This window comes from Mangifera indica, chromosome 1 (genome assembly GCF_011075055.1).
Source record: "Mangifera indica cultivar Alphonso chromosome 1, CATAS_Mindica_2.1, whole genome shotgun sequence".
NCBI classification, from domain to species: Eukaryota; Viridiplantae; Streptophyta; class Magnoliopsida; order Sapindales; family Anacardiaceae; genus Mangifera; species Mangifera indica.
Genome location: NC_058137.1, coordinates 603,852 through 623,075, shown reverse-complemented (window position 1 = coordinate 623,075; position 19,224 = coordinate 603,852). Strand labels below are relative to the sequence as shown.

The following is a 19,224-nucleotide window of genomic DNA, read 5'->3' as shown; positions in this document are numbered from 1 at the left end:
TGTTCAGATTCTGATTTTCGTTTCCTTTCAGCCGCTCAACTTTAAATCTAACGCTTTCACTTCTTAATATTATCCAACTTCCACATCATAAGTCTTAAAAAAATTTGTTGGGGGTATTAAAGTCATTTAATCCTAATCTACAGTTCCTTTCCCCTGTGGGAGGTAGCTCCTCCTCGTCTGTCTGAAACCTTGCCATTTATCCAAATCCAATTCATGAGCTCCACCATCTGCTTTCCATGGCTGTAGTAAATTCCAGTAATACCCCTGAGCCCCATAACAACCGTATCAAGCTCAACGTCGGTGGCAAACTCTTCGAAACAACCATCTCAACGATCCAATCAGGAGGTCCAGATTCACTTTTGTACGCTCTGTCAAACCGCCCGACTCAGGACCCGAACCCGATTTTCATTGACAGGGACCCAGATGTATTCTCTGTGCTCTTATCTCTCCTTCGTTCGAAGCGCTTCCCCTCAACTGCGAGCCGATTTTCTAAACAAGAACTGGTTGATGAGGCTCTCTACTACGGCATTGAGTCGCAGCTAAGATCGGCGATGTCTCCTCCTCCGTTTCAAGGCATCGACGCGTCCGTCGTTTGCACCGTCTGTCCCGCAGCCGAAGCCCTACCTTCTGCCTTCACAGCGGCGGCCGATGACGGATCCCTTTGGATCGGTCATGGAGGTCAGATATCCGTCTACGATTGGAACTTATCTCACTCCAGCACCATACGTACCCACCTAGAAGACATAACATCAATACGACGCGTTTGGCCTGACGTGGCCGCCGTCGGTTCTGATTCCTCCGCCGGTATAAACTTCTACGACGTCTCAGGCGCTCGCCACGTGGCGTCCACTCACTGGACGGACTCGTCCGATCCGAGGATCTACAGAGCACGAGTCGTCGCCATTTCAGACTCCCCCAATTCCATCCTGGCGTCTTTCGTGTGCCAACACAAAGAGAACTCCGTCGTAACGATTGACAAATCAACGCTCCAGATTTCATCCGAGCTCGGAAGACAATCCGGAAACTCGTCAAAAACCACCGTTCCCGGAAAGCTGACGTGGATCCCGGCAACCGGCCTCATCCTAGCAAGCTCAGTCACCAGCGGGGCATTCGGTTATTCCGGATACATAAGAATGTGGGACCCACGTTCGGGAGAGGTGGTATGGGAAACGAACGAGCCTGGTTCGGGCCGAAGCAGTAGATTCGGAGACTCATTCGCCGACGTGGACGTGGACCTGGACAAATTGTGTCTGTTCAAAATATGCTCGAAATCCGGCGATCTGGGGATGGCTGATTTGCGTAATTTAGGGGATGATCCGTGGGTATATATGAAAGACAGAAGTCATAATATAAGAAATTTCAGCGAGGCAGGGAACTGGTACGGTGGAAATACGACGATACATTGTTATCAAAAGCAAGTGTTCGTGGGAAGTGAAGGGGGCTTGGAGGTCTGGTCCAGGGTTGAAGAGGAAGAAAGAGGATTGTATAAAAGGAATTTTGTGGACAAAGTGGAGGATTCAGAGAGAGGAGTGATAAGAAGAATTGAAGGTGGTGGGAATAGATTGTTTGTCAGTAGACAAGATGTTGAAGGGATAGAAGTTTGGGAAAGTTCATATTTTTCTGGTCTGGTTTCAGTTCTGTGATAAAATTGTCAATGGGGTCTCGATGAGAGACTGTATTTTTTGTAACGTTCATGACCATGCTTGAATGTAGATTAAGAGAGAAGCCCTTTTTTTTTTTTGTTCCTTATGAATTTTACTTGGAAACGTGGAGATGGAATATGGTATATGCATGAGAGCACACAATAGTAAGGTTTTGAGATTGGATTAGTCGATTTTATCGAGATCCGGTGATCAATTTGGTTAAAGCGTTTATGTTTAAGCTATGTGATCACAATCAGACGAGCAGGCGAGGGTCAGTTCAATAATCACTGATGGACTTGGTTAGCATGATTTTTTAAAAAGAAAATTGTAATGATAGGAAAACCGAGTCCCAACAGTTGTAAGGCAAGTAATGTACTACAAAGTGATTGCACATTTTTTCTAATATTCATTTAACCAAAAGAGAATTCGGTGGCTAGTCCAGTCCAGTCCAATTTGGGTGGAAGAACAAACTGCAGTGGATTAAGATTCAACTGTCGGTCGAATAGATCGATTGACATAAAAAACAAGATTGAAATTAATGGGAAACACGCGTCATAGCAATTGCATTTAATTGGGAGAGAATGCACCATACCATTGACCATAAATTTGTTTGAATATGTATACATATATATCATAAATACGTATATCAACTATGCTAATTTCCCAATCTGGTTGATTAAATCGAAAATTATCCAAGATTAAACCTTTGATCAGATTGGTATGAAAACATTGCACGATTTGTGAGAGTTGGGGGACTGATTTATCTTATTTTTGATTCAAAAAACCGTGCTTGCCTTTTGACTTTAAGTGCCCATCACCCAACTTGGGTTGCTTTTCAACAAAATTGCCTTGAATTTAATTGTTAGTTCAACTCAATCAAGTTCAAAACAAACCTTAGGAGTGTTCTACTATTGAGCCCAAGCTTGGAAGAGTTCAATCAAAACAACTAAAATGAGATTGTGACCAATGCACACAATTAATAATGTTATTTTGACTATTTGCAATACCAAATCTTGCCTAACTTGAGATTAATTTTAGGGGAACTTATTAAACTCAAGGTTAGGCTTGAGCTTGACTTCCTCAAGCCAAATTGAAGTCAAGTTGGCTCAAATTCAAAGTTGGCTCAATTCGAACCTGCAGCAGCTGGTTGTTTTGTTTTCTTTCCCCTGTTTCATTGAATCTCATTAAGGCTCCTCTTGTTTTCTTTCAGGATTTTCCCGGCTTACTCCTCTGTACATTTGTGAGTCCACGTTTAAATGCATACTCGAATCTTTGATAAATTGCACCTTCACTTCAAGGAAATATGAATTCATAATCTCCAAAAAATTCTTCTCTTCTATAGTAGCAGTCAAAACTATACGCGGAGATTGTACCTCTAATACAATGATGATGATTTTCAAAGTCAATGTCCCTAATCACAAAATAACGATGATGGCTGCTTTAAAGTTTCCTCAAAAAACACGCTTCCTGCCAGAAATTTATTCCCAAGAAACTGCAACTTGATTCAGAAAACATGGAAGTGTCCAACACAAAACCTATATATTCGTAGGGCTTCTCCCACCACAAGAGGAGTTGACAATGGGGAAGTGGGAAAATGCAGAACTTTCCTTGAAACAGCTTGAGAATGGCAGGTCATAATTTCAACCATTGAAGTGTGTTGACATTACTGGAGGAAACTACTTTATAAATTTGGTGAAAAGCTCCAAATCTTCTCCAATCACTACTGGTTTCTTCTCTTTACATATTGAACTTTTTGCACTTGATTTGGCAAGCTCTTTGTTCTTTTTTCTTTGAAGTGCTGCAATCACTTGATAATGTTATCCGCAATTGTAAAAATCACAGGTGACAATCTAAAATCCTAATTCAAATTTCTCTAGTTTACCTTCTTTCTGAACTTCTTGTTGTCTTTTACAATCTTGGCAGTTCTCATGTGGGCTGATAATCTTGCTGCGTTCGCTATATGGATGATGATGACATACTTGACAAACGTCTGGAATATTGGTTTCACCCACGCAGCTTCCATTGTTAATTTCTTTTGGGGCGTTGTCCTCATGATGCCAATGGCCATACAATTTCTTATTGACACCATTATTGGCAACTACTGGATGCTCTTGCTTTCCAGTTTTGCTTTTAGCGCTGTAAGTTCCTCCTCAACTTTCGCATTGATTTGTTAACTATGCTGTCAAAAATGTCTCACAATTTATATTTCATCAGGGTTTGAGCTTTTTGGCAATGTCAACACCACCTGTATTGGCTAAGGCAATGGGCACCTGCAGTGAATACAAGCCTGAATGCATTGGCGAGGGACAGAAAGTTCTCTTTTATACAGCTTTAGCTCTTACAGCCTTAGGAATGTCAGGTCACTTGACCTCACTAGGAGGGTTCATGGCAGAGCAAATTACAGTATCAGGGCAACAAAATATTAGCCAAGGCACATTCGTGATGTTTTTCCTGAGCTTCTTCGGAGTGATCCTAGTGCCTATAATTGGAGCAATTGCAATTCCTTTGATACACCCTTGGTCAATCAGGTTTGGGATTCCAGCAATTTGTACTGTGGTAGCAACACTGATTTTCTTGACTGGGACATGTTCTTATAGATATGTTAGACCACAAGGGAGTTCTTTCACGTCTGTCTTCAGGGTCTTTGTGGCCTCTGCTTCCAAAATTTTCCATACATGCCCGAGGGATGCCACCGAGCTCTATGAGAAAGACCAGGATCAGGAATCATACACGGTGCCGCATACTCGTGGCCTCAGGTTTGAACGCAACTTCAATTCTCAATTGCTTCATTTGGAAGAAAAAAAGAGTGAACTCTTTGTAAGACAATGCAATTTCCCTTTTCTGCAGGTGCCTAGACAAGGCTGCAATTATATTACCAGATCAAACTCTGGTAGGACAAGAAAGAAACGGATGGAGACTTTGCAGAGTGACAGAAGTGGAGGAAACAAAATCCCTTTTACGAATCATTCCAATAAGCTTGACCTTTATTTTATTGGGAGTTGTATCTTCTGTTGGTTTCACTGACTTTCTTGCACAAGCAGACCACTTGAATCACAAAGTTGGTCGTTTGACTGTCCCAATTACAATACTCTTGTTGTTCTATGACATGGCCAAAATACACTTGGCTAACTTATATGTCAAGTTCGCAAACTTGTTAGGCGAATTCGGAGGCAGACGGTATGCTCCCGCTGTTGGAATTGCTATATCAATGGTTATTGGGATATTGTGCTTAATAACTGCTGCGAAAGTGGAGATTCGAAGGCTGGATGTCATTAGGAGCCATGGCCTGATTGACAAGCCTGATGATAAAATCCCCATGACCATGTTTTGGTTGCTTCCACAATTTGTACTTCTAGGAGGGTTTGATGGAGTCTCTCAAACCAGTGTTGCTTCCTTTCTGGTGGATCAGTTTCCTGCAACAATGTGCAATTACATGGCTCATATTGCTCTTGGTATTTTTGGATTAGGCAATATGGGTAGTGTGCTTTCTGTTTATGTTGTGGGGATAATCAGTGAACGGGGAGGTAGGTTGAATTGGTTTCAGGATACTCTTAACAAGAGTCGTCTGGATAAGTACTACTGGACATTGGCAGCCATGACTGCAGTCAATCTTGCTGTGTTTATTGTTGTGGCAATATGGTATGCTTATAAAGATGCCGATCGAGAACTGGAAGCGCCTGAATTTGAAGAGGCTGGTGAACCTTTTGACGATAATGCCAGATGCTGTTGTTGCTGAGTGATGAATTATGCAACACAATGTGACGTACAATTTCATTTGCAATTTGTTAACCATTTTGTTTAAGCTAATGGGTTGCAAATAAGACTGCAATCTCAGAATTCAAAATCTTAATATAATCTAAATAGCATACAAACTTTGGAAGAATCATATAGTGAAAATAATATAAAATTTAAAAGAATCATATTTCGAAAGTTAGTTGTTGAGAATAAAAAGTCTAAACTGATATAAAACTCACATACAAGTATATTATAAAAAACTTAAAAGAAACCAACTAATTAATCGTATTCTCATAATCACTTATTTTTAAAGTTTAAATGAGAGTTGAGTAATCCTCTTTGTCTCTGATATTGTGCATGACTTTTATGTCTCTGTATTAATAATTTCCTGTAAACTAAAGATCTTAATTTGTGAGATTAAAATATGCATTTTTTTTATTATTTTCCTGAATTCGAATTTTTTATTTTATTTTTGATAATTTAAAGAAATTGAATTTGATTTCAAATAAATCATTTAAAATTCAAGTTAAGTTTAAATTAGTCTTTTTTCTAATTTAATTCAACTCAAATACACCATTGAAAGCCAATTTAACTCTGAATCTTTGGTTTGGATTCTGATTTGGGCCGGCCCGTCTTAAGGCCACCAAAATGTCACTATTTTAGCCATCGACTTCAAAAGGTCTCCTTGACTAGAAGCGTTACTTTAATCAGCGTTTTTAATTCCGGGTCTACGTGGCGCCTTGCTCAACCAAGTCCGCAAAGTACAACAGACACAGTGAGACCCCAATAAGAAGCTCGAAACTGAAAGAAACTGTGCGAAACAAGGGTTAAAAGAGGCTGAGAGGGTGCTGAAGAAGATGGACGTGATAAAGACACAGCAAATATCAACGAGACCAATTGAGAAAGTGATCGTACATCCACTGGTGTTACTGAGTATAGTGGACAACTATAACCGTGTTGCCAAGGACACCCGCAAGCGTGTCGTCGGCGTCCTCCTCGGTAGTTCCTTCAAAGGCACCGTCGATATCTCAAACAGCTATGCAGGTCACTTCTTTTTTCTATTTCAATATAGATCTATCCATTTTAGGGTCTAATTGCTCACAAAATGTAGTTGATTTTAGGGATTTTGAATTTAGGGTTTTTTATTTTGGGCTATTCCTTCGTATGTGATACGTTTTGGCAATTAGGATATATCTTTTTTCTGCTAAACTTAAACTGTATTATGTGATGGGAGATTCTGTAAAAAAGTTCATTCCTTTACCCGGGCACACAAGTTCTGTTTGTAAATCTCAGGAGTGTTTCTCATATAATAAACGCTTTGAGATGTTGATGGTCCTCCCTTATGTGAACCTGTGAACCAGTGTTTCTGCCACTATTATCTGTCTATCTGGGACTGGCTATGGACCTTTAGTGTATATAATCTTTCAATAAAACTATGTGCACTAACAGGGAGTAATTATTTGTATATTAACGATAACTTGTCATTATGTGATTGGGTGATTTTGAATTATGGATAATTTAACGCCTGATCACACGGTGCTACGTCATGGTCAGTGCAAAATTTAGTACTCAATGTCAGTGCACATAATCTCACTCATAATCTTTAACTTCCCTTTTGTCTGTACGTCTTGTTGAGGTAGTCTGGTTTGCTGTTGTCTCAGTGTTATTAACAAACCTTTGCGAATACCCATGAATAGTTTGTAACTGACGTTTTTTCTCCTATGCTGTGAGATAAATATATATTGATGTGTCTGAATGGTGGAATTTGTTAATTTCAGTGCCTTTTGAGGAAGATGACAAGGACCCTAGCATATGGTTTCTTGACCACAACTACCATGAATCCATGTTTTCAATGTTCAAAAGAATTAATGGTAATCTTTTTTATAACTTCATCTCAAATTTTTTCTTGGAATTTTTTACTTAACAGCATGTAAAAAATTATTATATTTGTTTCAGCCAAAGAGCATGTTGTAGGGTGGTATAGTACAGGCCCAAAGCTACGGGAGAATGATCTTGATATTCACCAATTATTCCACAAGTGAGTTTATATATTTATATTTGTTTATCAATTCCTTTTTTTGCCAGTGGAGCATATTGTCTTTCTCATCCTGTATTGGATGTTGTAGCTATGTTCCAAATCCTGTATTGGTTATTATTGATGTCCAACCAAAGGAGCTGGGAATACCCACCAAGGCCTACTATGATGTTGAAGAGGTTAAAGAGGTAGAACCATACTATTAATTTATCCTGATTGCTGTTAATATATGTTCAGATACATAAAGTGACTGAATGTGCTCATCTTAACTGTTGATAATCGTTTTTATGATGTTAAAAAAGAAGATTTGCAGAATATTTATACTGTTGTTTTTGCCGAACAAGCCACCTTGATTTTCTCTCATTTGAGCAACTATACTGATACCTTTATCATCTTACAGAATGCTACTCAGAAAAGCCAAAAGGTTTTTGTACATGTGCCTTCAGAAATTGCAGCTCATGAAGTTGAGGAAATTGGTATGCCCCTAGATGAAAAACCTCATTACATTTTGCCATTATGACAAAATGCAAGTTGGTTCTGTGATTGATTTATTTTTTAATTTTCTGCAACAATAATGTTCTAATATCACCTGTCAACAGGAGTGGAACACTTGCTGAGGGATGTGAAGGATACCACCATCAGTACTCTAGCAACTGAGGTTCCTATATTATCAATCTTCTTTTTATTTTTTTATCCCCTGAAGTTTCTTATGTTGAGTTTCAGCCATCTCTTTTTGTCAAACTCAAATTGAACTCGATAATATGAGCCATCATTTATAGATGTTGGAGGTATTTTCAAAGAAAACAGGGAATAAAATAATCTTTGTCCTGTACAGGTTACTGGAAAACTTACAGCCCTTAAAGGTCTGGATGCACGACTAAGAGAGATCCGTGGTTACCTTGATCTTGTTATTGATGAGAAGCTTCCATTGAATCACGAGATACTTTACCATTTACAGGTGGACTTTTATTTATATATCTCTAGTATCCACTTTTATCTTCAACTCTAAATGATTCTTTTTTTATTTGATAAGTTTATCATGCTTTATTGTATGTCGAAATTGTAGGATGTGTTCAACCTGCTACCCAACCTCAATGTTAATGAATTAATTAAGGCCTTTGCAGGTAATTCTAGCAAAAAATATATATATATAAGGAATGCTTGGTTTCTTGCTATTTAAACTGGTAGATCTGTCAGCCGTTGATAATGGACATATATTTTCCCCCTTGTGCAGTAAAAACAAATGATATGATGTTGGTCATATATCTATCGTCACTCATCCGCAGTGTCATTGCTCTGCACAACTTGATCAATAACAAGGTCAGATTTTTTTCTTCATGCTGATAGTTTCCCTGATAATATCATGACTAATGACCATATTCATGAGTAGGATTGTTTTCTGATATGCAAACTGGTTTTTCAGATGCTGAACAAAGAACATGAGAAGGCCGAGGATGCCAAGCCAGCAGCAGTCCCAGCTGCCAGTGGAAGCTAAATAACTAGGTTTTTGGGCATTTTGGTTTCAGCCATGACAGAACTCAAACGTTTGGAAGGGTTGGAGGAAGGAGAGTGAGGCCAGTTGTATTATGAGGCATTTCAATTATGACAATTTTGTGTTCTTCATAGTATGACCAGAGATCACTGGCCTCGAACCTCATGCCTTTTCATGTGATGTTGGACATTTTTTTTTGGATCATTTTGATTAGCCATTTTAGATTAGATTCCAGATACATTTTGATATTTCTGTAATTTTGGAGGTGTAAACTTCTGTATCATCTTTTTTTTTTTTTTTTTAAATCTTGAATGTGAGACTTGATTCAAAATGAAATTAATTGCTGCCAATATCCTGCAGCCAGTAGATGTAGGTGCGGATTTGAATTGGGTTTGACTCCGTGTTTGGCTTAAATAAGCCGAATTTGAGTTCTGGAATGATTAGTCCGTTGAGCTTGTTTGGAATAGATATTGATGTTGGAACTTGTCTTGTCGGTCACTCTTATTCTTCCTTTCAGTTCTTATCTCACCTATTATTATTCACTAATTCAAAGTAATTAAGTTTGAGTTGAAGTTGGTCATTTTGGATTTAAGTTGAGTTCACCCTGGTTTTTATTTGGATTTAGCTTTATTTGAATTGACCCCCGAGTAGATGGATGGTACTCATGAATCATACATCTTATTTCAATTCTCAAAAGTATTACAAAAATTTAAAATAAAAACAATAAAACGGTATACAGAAAGTTCACCTAAATTTCAATGATGTTATCGTTCTTGAACAGACGCTGGAGCTGGTGGCCGTGGCGGTGGCAGTGGCAACGGAGATGAGCAATAATGAGTTTTGTCGCAGAAGATGCTTATATAGCCTTGTCCAAGTCCAATTGATTCTGCTGTAGCCAAAATCTTGAATGTGTCTTTGTGGTTACTGGTAGTGATTTAAAACCTGAGTTAGAACGGTCAATTCAATTGGGATACAGTGATTTGTTTGGTTCAGATTGATTTTTAAATTAATATAGCTCAACTCGCAATTGATCGGATGGATAATATTGTCATAATGTTTTTTTTATCTTTTTTTTTTTTTTTTTTTACAACAACATGTATCATACTAAGCCTCGGTTTATGTTACCAAACCACAATTTTATTTGTTCAAATATTGTTTAATGCTAGCAATGTTTTAATTTTATATTATATCAATAATGTTTCGGTTCAACCCTGGCCAAAAGGCCGGGGTAAGGCCATATCTGAGTATGAAAACTTAAACATTGTTTGTTGGCTCAAATGGTAATTTCATCCAAATTACTGTTTAGTGGTTGTTTATCGGAATTGCGAAAGTGGCTATTTATTCAAACTTTTGTTTCCTTGGTTATTTTTCATTTAATAGTAGTAGTGATCATATTTGTAGCTAGCTGGCTCCATACGACCGTCGCCGTCTTCGCTTATATTGCGAGGCTTCTCTGTTGCTGAGGAAGAACTTTACTGCTTCAAAGAGGGAACACAACAACTCTTAGAAGTATGTATTAGAACACAACTGAAATCTCCCGGAATTTCTTATTAAATCATGTATTTTCTATTCTTTCTTTTCATTTTTCCCCTCTCAAGCTACCTCTTTAGAAAAATTATTGTGTACCTTTTTTTTTTCAGGGTAATTGAATATTTAGGTTTTAATGTGTATTTGATTTGGTATTCCCTTTTTACGTTTAATCTTTGCCTGTAAGCCCTATTACTGAAGTGTTAGACGGCGATTCAGTGAAATGTACGCGTAGTTATTATGTACACAAGCTATTTGAAGAAAAGACTGAGAGGAGTTTATTGAGCATTCAAATAATAAATTAAAGGGTGGATACGAGCCAAGCCAAGCCAAGCCAAGCCAAGCCAAGCCCGGACTGGCTGAAGCTCAGATCTAATTCGTAATGCCCAGCTCGAGCTGGTGCAGTGTCATTAGAGGGCTATTGCCGGCCGGATAAACAGTGTCATTGGAGAAACAAATGAGATGAGCTGCCAAGCTTCAGCTTCAGCTTGAGTTCGTTTATGCCAAGTGGTGGATTTGAGCCCAACCGGCTAGGCTCAGTTTCACCCTAGCATCCATCATAGGAAGTATTACAAACAGGGAATAAATTGGTTGATATGAATGTAAATTAGTTAGTAATTGACTGAATTAGAATGAATGATCAGTTATTTTCAACTGGCCCTGATATTGATTAATCAGTCTATTCTAGTTTTGTTAATTAAGAGCATGCCATGTTTTGCATTTGACTGTCGAATCAGGAGTTTTCTTTTAACAGGGAGATTAAAACATGGGCAAGGCTTCAAGGGACAAGAGGGTAGATTTTCTTTACTGTAAAACTTGATTTCATACTTTTTTCTGGATTTTTCATTTGAAATCTTTACTGATAAACTGGTTGATTTGTAGGATATCTATTATCGGAAAGCAAAAGAAGAAGGTTGGCGGGCTAGAAGTGCCTTTAAGCTACTTCAGATAGATGAAGAATTCAATATATTTGAAGGTATGTTCATACTAGATCCTCTCTGTGCTCTATCTAATTCTAGTTGATTCCTTTTTGTTATCTCTATGGAGAAAATTATATCAAAATTTCTTAATATCTATATTTACTGAACTCAACCTTGTTAATGAATTGCAAAATTTTCATCTTCAGTTAATAAACAAATGTGATTTGCAGGAGTGAAACGTGTGGTAGATTTATGTGCTGCCCCTGGTAGCTGGAGTCAGGTAATACTCTTTTAAATGACTGTCACATTGGCAATTCCTTGCTTCAAATATAGCTTTGGAAGAGCATGCATACATACATATCTAACAATAGTTGTCTTTTGACAATTTTATATTTGAAATTATTCAACATCAACATGGTTTATTTACTATCGCTTCTCCTTAGCCATCAATGTATGTCATGAAAGACATTGCATGTCTTCTGGTCTTGCTGTTTGAGATTGACTAGGTCATGTTCATTTCTCATGTGTAGGTTTTGAGTCGTAAATTGTATCTCCCAGCAAAGTTGTTGCCTGATTCAAGGTAATTCCATCTTGTGAAATTTCCTTTACAGGTTTGGGAGCAAGTTTCATATCGAGATTGATTATTTTAACTGCTTCTTTGCCTAATACAAAGTTGAGGTTGAATAAATGCACATTATGGAATTCAATTAAATCAGTTATGGATTTTTCAAATAACATGTCTTGGTTTTTCTATATTTTCCTAGGTCATGCATGTCTGTGAATTTCTGAAAAAATTTTGAGTTGAAGACATTTTGAAATACCTTTCAAAGATGCACTTTATTCTTGTACCTAGCTCCATTTTGATGATTTTTTGTAACTTTTCGAGGTAGATCCTGTTTAGTCATGAAAAATTCTTGAGGATGAGATGTGCATTTCACAATTCGTTATTTGAGAATCTTCACTAATGGAATATACAAGTGATTCCAGGAAAAGCATATATTATAAGCATTTGATATGAAGTTTCAATATATCAGCTATACTCTTTTTACTTAGGATTATGGTTACTTTGACAAGTTGCAGAATTTTATGCATGTTATACTATTAAGAAAACTATTCATACATTAGATATTCTTCAAAATACATACTACCTGCCTGTCAAGACTTAACTTTATTTACTGTAATTTCAGTGACAATGACCTTCCTCTCATTGTGGCCATTGATTTACAACCCATGGCTCCAATTGAAGGTGTTATTCAAGTGCAGGGTGATATAACTAATGCACGAACAGCTGAAGTGGTAAGGATTGTTATTGTTCTTTGCTTCTTTCTTTTGATACTGCTTTCAGTTGAAACTATGGAAACATTTTGCTGTGATGTTTGTTCAAAATGATGTTAGCTACTCTAGATTATTATTATGCTGTTTCTCTTTACAGGTTATCGGACATTTCGATGGCTGCAAGGCTGACTTGGTTGTGTGTGATGGTGCTCCTGATGGTAAAAGGCTTTATGTTTTTGTAGTGACCATTTTTTTCTGGACCACCCCATTTACTGCTTTCCAGGTCATTACATATGTTCCTAAGCTTGTTGTATTTGATGTTATTTTGCAGTAACCGGCCTTCATGACATGGATGAATATGTTCAGTCTCAACTCATACTAGCCGTAAGTCTACATTGGTTTACATTTCGAACTTTTGTCGAAGTTCATTATTGGTTGATATGGCTGGCCCACCTTTTATGCAGGGTTTAACAATTGTTACCCATGTACTTAAAGAAGGTGGTAAGTTTATTTCAAAGATTTTTCGTGGAAAAGATACGAGTCTCCTGTACTGTCAGGTGAAAATGATACACTTATTGAAACTCCAATTTTAGGCTGGTCCTTGTTCTATTTCAACTTTCTACATCACCAATTCAATGTTTCTACCATAAGTGTGTAGTGATATTTCTTCATACTTCATATCCTCTTGGAATCAACTTTGATACTACATTTCTTAAGTCTAACATTATGTGCATATCAAATATTTTTCACATATTATTGTTTCTGCTTTTTGAATCCTTGGTTTTTATGTTCTTGATTAATAAAAACAACTCTTGTGCTTTCAGCTAATGTATATTTGACGCAATCTAATGATTTGAATATATATGTTTTTAGGTGTAATTTTATTTCGCTTAACTTTATTAGTTCTGAAATGACCATGATGGCATCAAATGCAGTTGAAATTGTTTTTTCCTGTTGTGACCTTTGCAAAACCAAAAAGCAGTCGCAATTCCAGCATAGGTAATATAACCCTAATGTAATCATTTCTTTGTCAGTTTTTAATATGGTAGTCCGTGTGGAGAAAGTGATATGATGCCATTTTTTGGACTCAAAGCTTATACCTGTATTGGGTTTCATGCAGAGGCATTTGCAGTTTGTGAAAATTATTCCCCTCCTGAAGGATTTAACCCAAAAGACCTGCACCGTCTTTTGGAAAAGGTGGGGAGCCCCTGGGGAGGAGATGATCAAGGTCAGTGTATGTAGAGCCCTGTTATATACAGGTTCTGAAGTAATTTATCGATAGGCATATTTTGGGCATGTATTGTTTAAGAATTAATTTTTGACATAATATCTGCTGGGGCGTAGATATAAGACATGAATATCCAATCTCAGTATGAGAAGAAAGTCCCCAAGCTTGTATGTTGTGTTTGAAATTATGTTCTTCTAGAGGATATTCATTTCTTTATTGCCTAAGAACTTGGAACTTGCTTCAGATTTAAATTCCAGGGGAGAATAAGATTTCCATACATACAGTCTTTATTAACTAAAAGAAAGTTTAATTTAAGAATTAGATATCTCGTAGATGTGATGTTGATTTTGTTATATGCTAAATTTGTTCTGTGGAAATGCATTGTTGTCATAAAAGTGCGTATATAGAGAGCATTGACTTTTGTAATGTTAAAATTTGAGCTGCTCTGCATGAATAACCATATGTTTGCTAGTTGGCCAATTTTGCATTTTCATTTATTTTATTTTGGCCTTAGTTTAGTTTATTTTCACTCAAATAACTTCTATTGATTCTTGTATGATCATTGATACATCCTTGCCTAATTGTAAACATGTACTTTTCTCAATGTCAAACTTTGTATACTGAGAAAGCACCTTACTCTTTTCATTATGTATTGTTCGGTTATCTGCAAAGCCTACCTTCTTGAATTTTCTTTTTTCATGTGGCTTTAATGTTTTATACTTGTCCTTATCACATGGCAGATTGCAGTAGTGGGTGGTTGGAAGGGCCGAATAAGGTGTACATCCCATTCTTGGCCTGTGGGGACCTTAGTGGCTATGACTCTGACCGTTCGTATCCGCTGCCGAAAGTCACCGAAGGAACCTACCAGAGCTTGGATCCTGTACAACCACCAATTGCCCCTCCTTACAAGAGAGCTCTTGAAATGAAAAAAGCTTCCAGTCAAGGTATCCGAGAGCTTGAGAAGCTTTCCTTGGATTCTTGATAATGCCTTTTACTGTTTGCTTTTTCATTTATGGCCCAGGAAATTTTGAAACAGTTAGATTTGCGATAAATCAAGTTATTTAGTGGACACACCAAAATCATTCTGATTGAAATCTATGCTTCCCATATTGTCTGTTTGTCCCCGAAATCGTCAGCATATAACTAAATTTATATTTATTTAATTCCTTGTATAGAAGATAAGCTTGAAAGGATCTAGCATTTGATCAAATTCAGGATACATTTTGATTCTTTGTAGAGTTACAGGAATTGTGATCCGCTTATGGGTGTTGATGTATTTTAAGCAATTTGGGATGTACTATTAGACTTAAATGATTAGAATTTAGATTTGATGAGCGTCAAGCTTGAATAAGATTTAATTTGAGATCGGTTTGAATTTAAAAAAGTCTATTTAAAATCGGTTTGAGATCTTTGCACACGGGTAATAGATATCATAACTTTAGATTCAATTTAAGTTAATTTGAATTCAAATGTATGAATGCAAAATGAGTCCAATTCTTTGTTTAAATTTTGCTCATTCAATCCGAGCATGAATTTAAGTCTGATTAAAATCAAGCAGGAATCAAGGGAGATGGTCACTGAGTTTTCATTTATGGTCCTGGTAGCCATGGTTCCTTTGAATATTATATTGATAGGTTCGACAACTGAGCAGTCCCAGCCCCACCTCCTTTAATGGCCGTGTCTGTGAGGTGTGAGCCAGTTAAAATATTGTAAATTTTTGAAGTTTTTCCAACAGCTTTTCTTTCTTTATTATTATTTTTACTTTTGTTTTCAGTATCATCATTTAGGATTCAACTACCGACCATGGCATGAAGCATGGATAGAGCTGCGATAAAATTAACAGTTTGTACTATAATTGCATCATCCTTGCCCTATATCTAACTACAAATTTTTACAATCAATCAACCATTAGTTCCTTTCTTACATTTTTTCCCTTTTTCTTTGAAACTAAGGATGAATTCAAATTGAATCAAGCCTGAACAAGTGGAGGCCTGAGCTCTTTTAAGCATGGTGTCATCAAATGAATTATCATGCAAAATTTTGGCAAATATATGTTTTAACCTATTTGACCTCTACAACTGGAATAAGAATTTACAAACTTGGTGCAATCCTCTTTTTGTTCTTCAGCTTGATTGGGTTTGATTCGATTGGGTCAAAGTAGTCAAAAAAATACCTTGTTTAACTGTGGCTTCAGCGAAGCTATGGTCACTAATTGCTACTGCTGGAAACTTACAGGCTCTTTGTACTTTCTCCTTTACATAGTATCCATCTACTGCAGGAGTTCTAGCATGAACTTGCAGAAACTGAGTTTGATCTTGACATGGAGGAAGAAGTATTCAAGAACTCGATGCAATCTTCTATAGCTTCAGCTCTATGAGAATCGATTGAGTCTGCTAATGATCTTGATCTTTGCAAGGTAGATGAAGAAACTTTACGTGAAGACCTCTTTCGGGTGGACACAAACCGGAGAGCTCTTGCTACTTCACCACCCAGACGCCTGAGTAAGCTTCCAGGTGAAAATCTTGAACTTCTGGGTACTCTAAAACCGAAAATTCCAATGATGACTCTCCTCCTTTTTCCGGCTGATCTTTTACTGCCTCCCTGTTTGAGAAAGACCGTTGGTTTATCGTTGACATCAGGGCTGAAACTCACACGCTTACTCGCTCTACTCGACATTTCTAAGCTTGCAAGAGGGCTCCAAGGGAAGAAGAAGAAGAAGAAGAAGAAATGGATCTTTTTATTTTGGGAGCGAGGCAGAATATGAAAGGGAAGAAATGCAGTTTGACAAGGTTATAAGAAGTATTTATTGATGAATAAATATGAAGCACCCGCAAATTCTACCTCCAAAAGACAGTATCTCATATTATTTGTAAGTTTTTTTACTGTTAAATATAAAAAATAAAACCATAATAAATTATAAATCTAAAACAGAACAAAGACAATCTATTAGATATGAATATTATAAAATAAAGGAAAAAAGAAAAGGGCGACTGAAGAAAGAGATAAAAAAGAAAGGGATTAAGTTTTGGTTATTGAAACGAGGAAAAATTTGTGGGAACATATTAATGCTTGTTCAGACAAAGTTGACCGCAAGAGGCATCAAAATCGAATTCACCCCTTCCTAGAAGAGGAGCATTCAATTAATTCATATAAGTGCATGAGCCATGCACGTGGTCTGTCTTTTAGCCCAACGTTTACAAAAGCTTAATTATTATAATCTAACTTTATAATTGAATCGAACATTAATTCAATTAAATGATTAATTTAAGTTTTTTTTTTTTATTTGATTAGTCTGATCAGTGGTTAAACTGACTTGTGATGTATAGCCGAGTCCCAATAATTGAAATTTTGTTCAATTTTCCAAAATAAATAAAGAAACAATTTTACATACAAAAGTTATGCTAAAAATTGGACCCTAGTCAGAACGGTTGAATAGACCAGTCCGGGTTTTAAAGCCATGATCATCTTCTATGCCAAAGTTCTCTGGATGGTCGTAATTTATTATTGCTCGCTATAGTCTAAAAAATATATAAGATTCAATTAACAATCAAAATTCCAACTTAGTATCATGAAAAGTCAAAAGTGAGAAGGAAAATATGATACATATGGGAATTTTCTTGGAGAATACATAGCTAAAGCTGGCCTATTCACCAGCTTTGTAGACATATGGTACACCAGAAATTAAACCTGGGAAAATGGTGCTGGTCAAAAAAGAGTGGTGGAGCCCTTAAAAAAGAGAAATTAAGGCTGACTGAAGTAGTAAAAATGAAATAAAAAGAATAGAAGAGGTAGAAGTGGATTCAAGTCGAGTCCAAATGAAGTCAGATCAAATTTTGCTAGAATACAAAAAGTTTAATTCGAACTTATAATAAAATCATCGGAGAAACTGTTGAAAAACGTCGAAAAAAAGAAAAAAATTTATTAAAAATGAAAAATAAGAAGAATCAATGAAAAAGAAATTTAAAAAAAGAAAAAAAGTCATCAACCATTTGCGATGACTCGTTGGATGAACTACCTTAGTTCAAGTTTAACAACTAGAATCAAGCTAGTTAGGTTCAAATCCAATCCCAAAAAAGAGAAAAAGGAAGAGGGAAGACAGATAGACAAGAAGATGATACTCTTCCTTATAAGAGCAATGCTTTTGGGGAGCGTTGAGGGCCCACTACTTTCTTTTGTTTGCTTTATTGATTCTCTTCTGGAGCTAGAAATGGGAGATGACCATGTCTTGATGAGTAAACAGAGGGAATCTACTTGAATATGAGGCCTGTAGCGTTACTTATTTGCCAGGATTTGTTTTTTTGACTACCAAAAGCTTAAAGGATACCCCTTGCTTGTGTGTCTCAACCATTGATGTTCATAGCAATGTTTTCAAACCGGGATCATGCATTGACCCATTGAAAGGGTTGGTTTGGGTGGTACGATTGGTATACTAGTAAATAAATATTAAAATAATATTCAATCAAATAAAATAATGATCTAATGCTATACGATATACATTCCTCAGTAAATAGACTTGATTTGAGTCTTATACAATATAGGAAGGGTTTGGGTTTGAGTATTAGATAGTTATGAATTTTTACACAAAAATTTGGTTATGTCATGCTAACGCATCCATAATGGGTTGATTGGACTTATATAATATAATTTGTCCAATTCAATCATAGGTCGATTCAATCTAATAGTTGATAGTAGTTTAAATATTGACCTTGATTGGATTAACTATCGAATCATTTAGATTCCAATCCTATCAATTGCAAAATTTTACCAAAAAACAATGGTTTATGTCATGTTAACACAATCATGATGGTTTGGCTAGATTTATCCAATGTGATTTGTCCAGTTCAACTGTGAGTGGATCCAGTCTAATAACTAATTATAATTTAAGTATTGATTTGAGTCAAATTAAGTATCAAATCTCAATCAAACCAATTTAACAAAGCGATTCAACCCTAATTTTAAATAAGTGATTCATAGTCAATCCAACTACCTACCATTTTCAAATATATATCAATGTTTTGACTTGGATTAAGCTAACCACCAAAGTCCCGATCAAATATGATCTATTGACCGGTCTGATCCAGATTTTAAAACATCGATTTATATTCAATCTCGCTAGCGACCTTTGTGTAAAATGTCGAAGACTTTAGTCTCTTCATCCGGTTGCCAAATTAAAATTATGTTGACGAAATTGGAGTAAGAAAATGACAACAGGAGTGTAAATGGCTGGAAATCGATCTTTTCTATTGGTCCATATCACGTAATTAAGATTATTGGAATTTGATTTAAAATTTTCATCTAAGAAATTAATATACATCACTCCAGACTTTTCAGTGTTAGATTATTCATTCAATTGAAACCCTTTTTTCCAA

General features: G+C 36.5%; 5 protein-coding genes across 6 annotated transcripts; 4 read left to right on the top strand and 1 right to left on the bottom strand.

Annotated features, from left to right (window-relative positions):
- The first annotated feature begins 66 nt into the window (after positions 1-66).
- LOC123192156 (protein ENDOPLASMIC RETICULUM-ARRESTED PEN3) lies at positions 67-1,738 on the top strand. The gene has a single exon (XM_044604600.1). It carries the CDS (start codon positions 237-239, stop codon positions 1,641-1,643), a length of 1,407 nt encoding a protein of 468 aa, XP_044460535.1. The 5' UTR covers positions 67-236; the 3' UTR covers positions 1,644-1,738.
- Positions 1,739-3,151: 1,413 nt separating this feature from the next.
- Positions 3,152-5,529, top strand: LOC123221571 (protein NRT1/ PTR FAMILY 5.5). Its single transcript, XM_044644399.1, has 4 exons — positions 3,152-3,485; positions 3,567-3,781; positions 3,858-4,399; positions 4,491-5,529. Exons 1-4 carry the CDS (start codon positions 3,458-3,460, stop codon positions 5,377-5,379), a joined length of 1,674 nt encoding a protein of 557 aa, XP_044500334.1. The 5' UTR covers positions 3,152-3,457; the 3' UTR covers positions 5,380-5,529.
- A 529-nt stretch (positions 5,530-6,058) lies between these two features.
- On the top strand, positions 6,059-9,403 carry LOC123221588 (26S proteasome non-ATPase regulatory subunit 7 homolog A-like). Its single transcript, XM_044644433.1, has 10 exons — positions 6,059-6,422; positions 7,157-7,249; positions 7,335-7,416; positions 7,505-7,601; positions 7,814-7,889; positions 8,013-8,071; positions 8,249-8,371; positions 8,480-8,537; positions 8,648-8,733; positions 8,837-9,403. The coding sequence occupies exons 1-10, from the start codon at positions 6,236-6,238 to the stop codon at positions 8,906-8,908; spliced, it is 933 nt and encodes a 310-aa protein (XP_044500368.1). The 5' UTR covers positions 6,059-6,235; the 3' UTR covers positions 8,909-9,403.
- Positions 9,404-10,259: 856 nt separating this feature from the next.
- On the top strand, positions 10,260-15,085 carry LOC123221582 (putative tRNA (cytidine(32)/guanosine(34)-2'-O)-methyltransferase). 2 transcript variants are annotated; one of them, XM_044644407.1, is made up of 12 exons: positions 10,260-10,414; positions 11,170-11,225; positions 11,315-11,408; positions 11,583-11,632; positions 11,883-11,932; positions 12,540-12,648; positions 12,785-12,845; positions 12,959-13,011; positions 13,092-13,184; positions 13,563-13,626; positions 13,748-13,855; positions 14,596-15,085. In XM_044644407.1, exons 2-12 carry the CDS (start codon positions 11,199-11,201, stop codon positions 14,835-14,837), a joined length of 951 nt encoding a protein of 316 aa, XP_044500342.1. In that variant the 5' UTR covers positions 10,260-10,414; positions 11,170-11,198; the 3' UTR covers positions 14,838-15,085. The 2 variants fall into 2 exon arrangements, with proteins under 2 accessions (XP_044500342.1, XP_044500351.1); XM_044644416.1 differs by having other exon boundaries at positions 10,271-10,414; positions 11,187-11,225.
- Positions 15,086-16,138: 1,053 nt separating this feature from the next.
- LOC123223229 (josephin-like protein) lies at positions 16,139-16,531 on the bottom strand. Its single transcript, XM_044646356.1, has one exon. It carries the CDS (start codon positions 16,529-16,531, stop codon positions 16,139-16,141), a length of 393 nt encoding a protein of 130 aa, XP_044502291.1.
- Positions 16,532-19,224: the final 2,693 nt, after the last annotated feature.

What these genes read in the sequence shown, in the direction of transcription:
- LOC123192156 (XM_044604600.1), top strand. Translation starts at nt 237, where the DNA reads ATGGCTGTAGTAAATTCCAGTAATACCCCTGAGCCCCATAACAACCGT.
- LOC123221571 (XM_044644399.1), top strand. Translation starts at nt 3,458, where the DNA reads ATGTTATCCGCAATTGTAAAAATCACAG. An exon ending in CCAGTTTTGCTTTTAGCGCT is followed by an intron (nt 3,782 to 3,857) that starts GTAAGTTCCTCC and finishes ATATTTCATCAG; the next exon opens with GGTTTGAGCTTTTTGGCAAT. An exon ending in CCGCATACTCGTGGCCTCAG is followed by an intron (nt 4,400 to 4,490) that starts GTTTGAACGCAA and finishes CCTTTTCTGCAG; the next exon opens with GTGCCTAGACAAGGCTGCAA.
- LOC123221588 (XM_044644433.1), top strand. Translation starts at nt 6,236, where the DNA reads ATGGACGTGATAAAGACACAGCAAATATCAACGAGACCAATTGAGAAA. An exon ending in AGATACTTTACCATTTACAG is followed by an intron (nt 8,372 to 8,479) that starts GTGGACTTTTAT and finishes TCGAAATTGTAG; the next exon opens with GATGTGTTCAACCTGCTACC. An exon ending in ACAACTTGATCAATAACAAG is followed by an intron (nt 8,734 to 8,836) that starts GTCAGATTTTTT and finishes CTGGTTTTTCAG; the next exon opens with ATGCTGAACAAAGAACATGA.
- LOC123221582 (XM_044644407.1), top strand. Translation starts at nt 11,199, where the DNA reads ATGGGCAAGGCTTCAAGGGACAAGAGG. An exon ending in AGAATTCAATATATTTGAAG is followed by an intron (nt 11,409 to 11,582) that starts GTATGTTCATAC and finishes TGTGATTTGCAG; the next exon opens with GAGTGAAACGTGTGGTAGAT. An exon ending in CGAGTCTCCTGTACTGTCAG is followed by an intron (nt 13,185 to 13,562) that starts GTGAAAATGATA and finishes CATCAAATGCAG; the next exon opens with TTGAAATTGTTTTTTCCTGT.
- LOC123223229 (XM_044646356.1), bottom strand. Translation starts at nt 16,531, where the DNA reads ATGTCGAGTAGAGCGAGTAAGCGTGTGAGTTTCAGCCCTGATGTCAAC.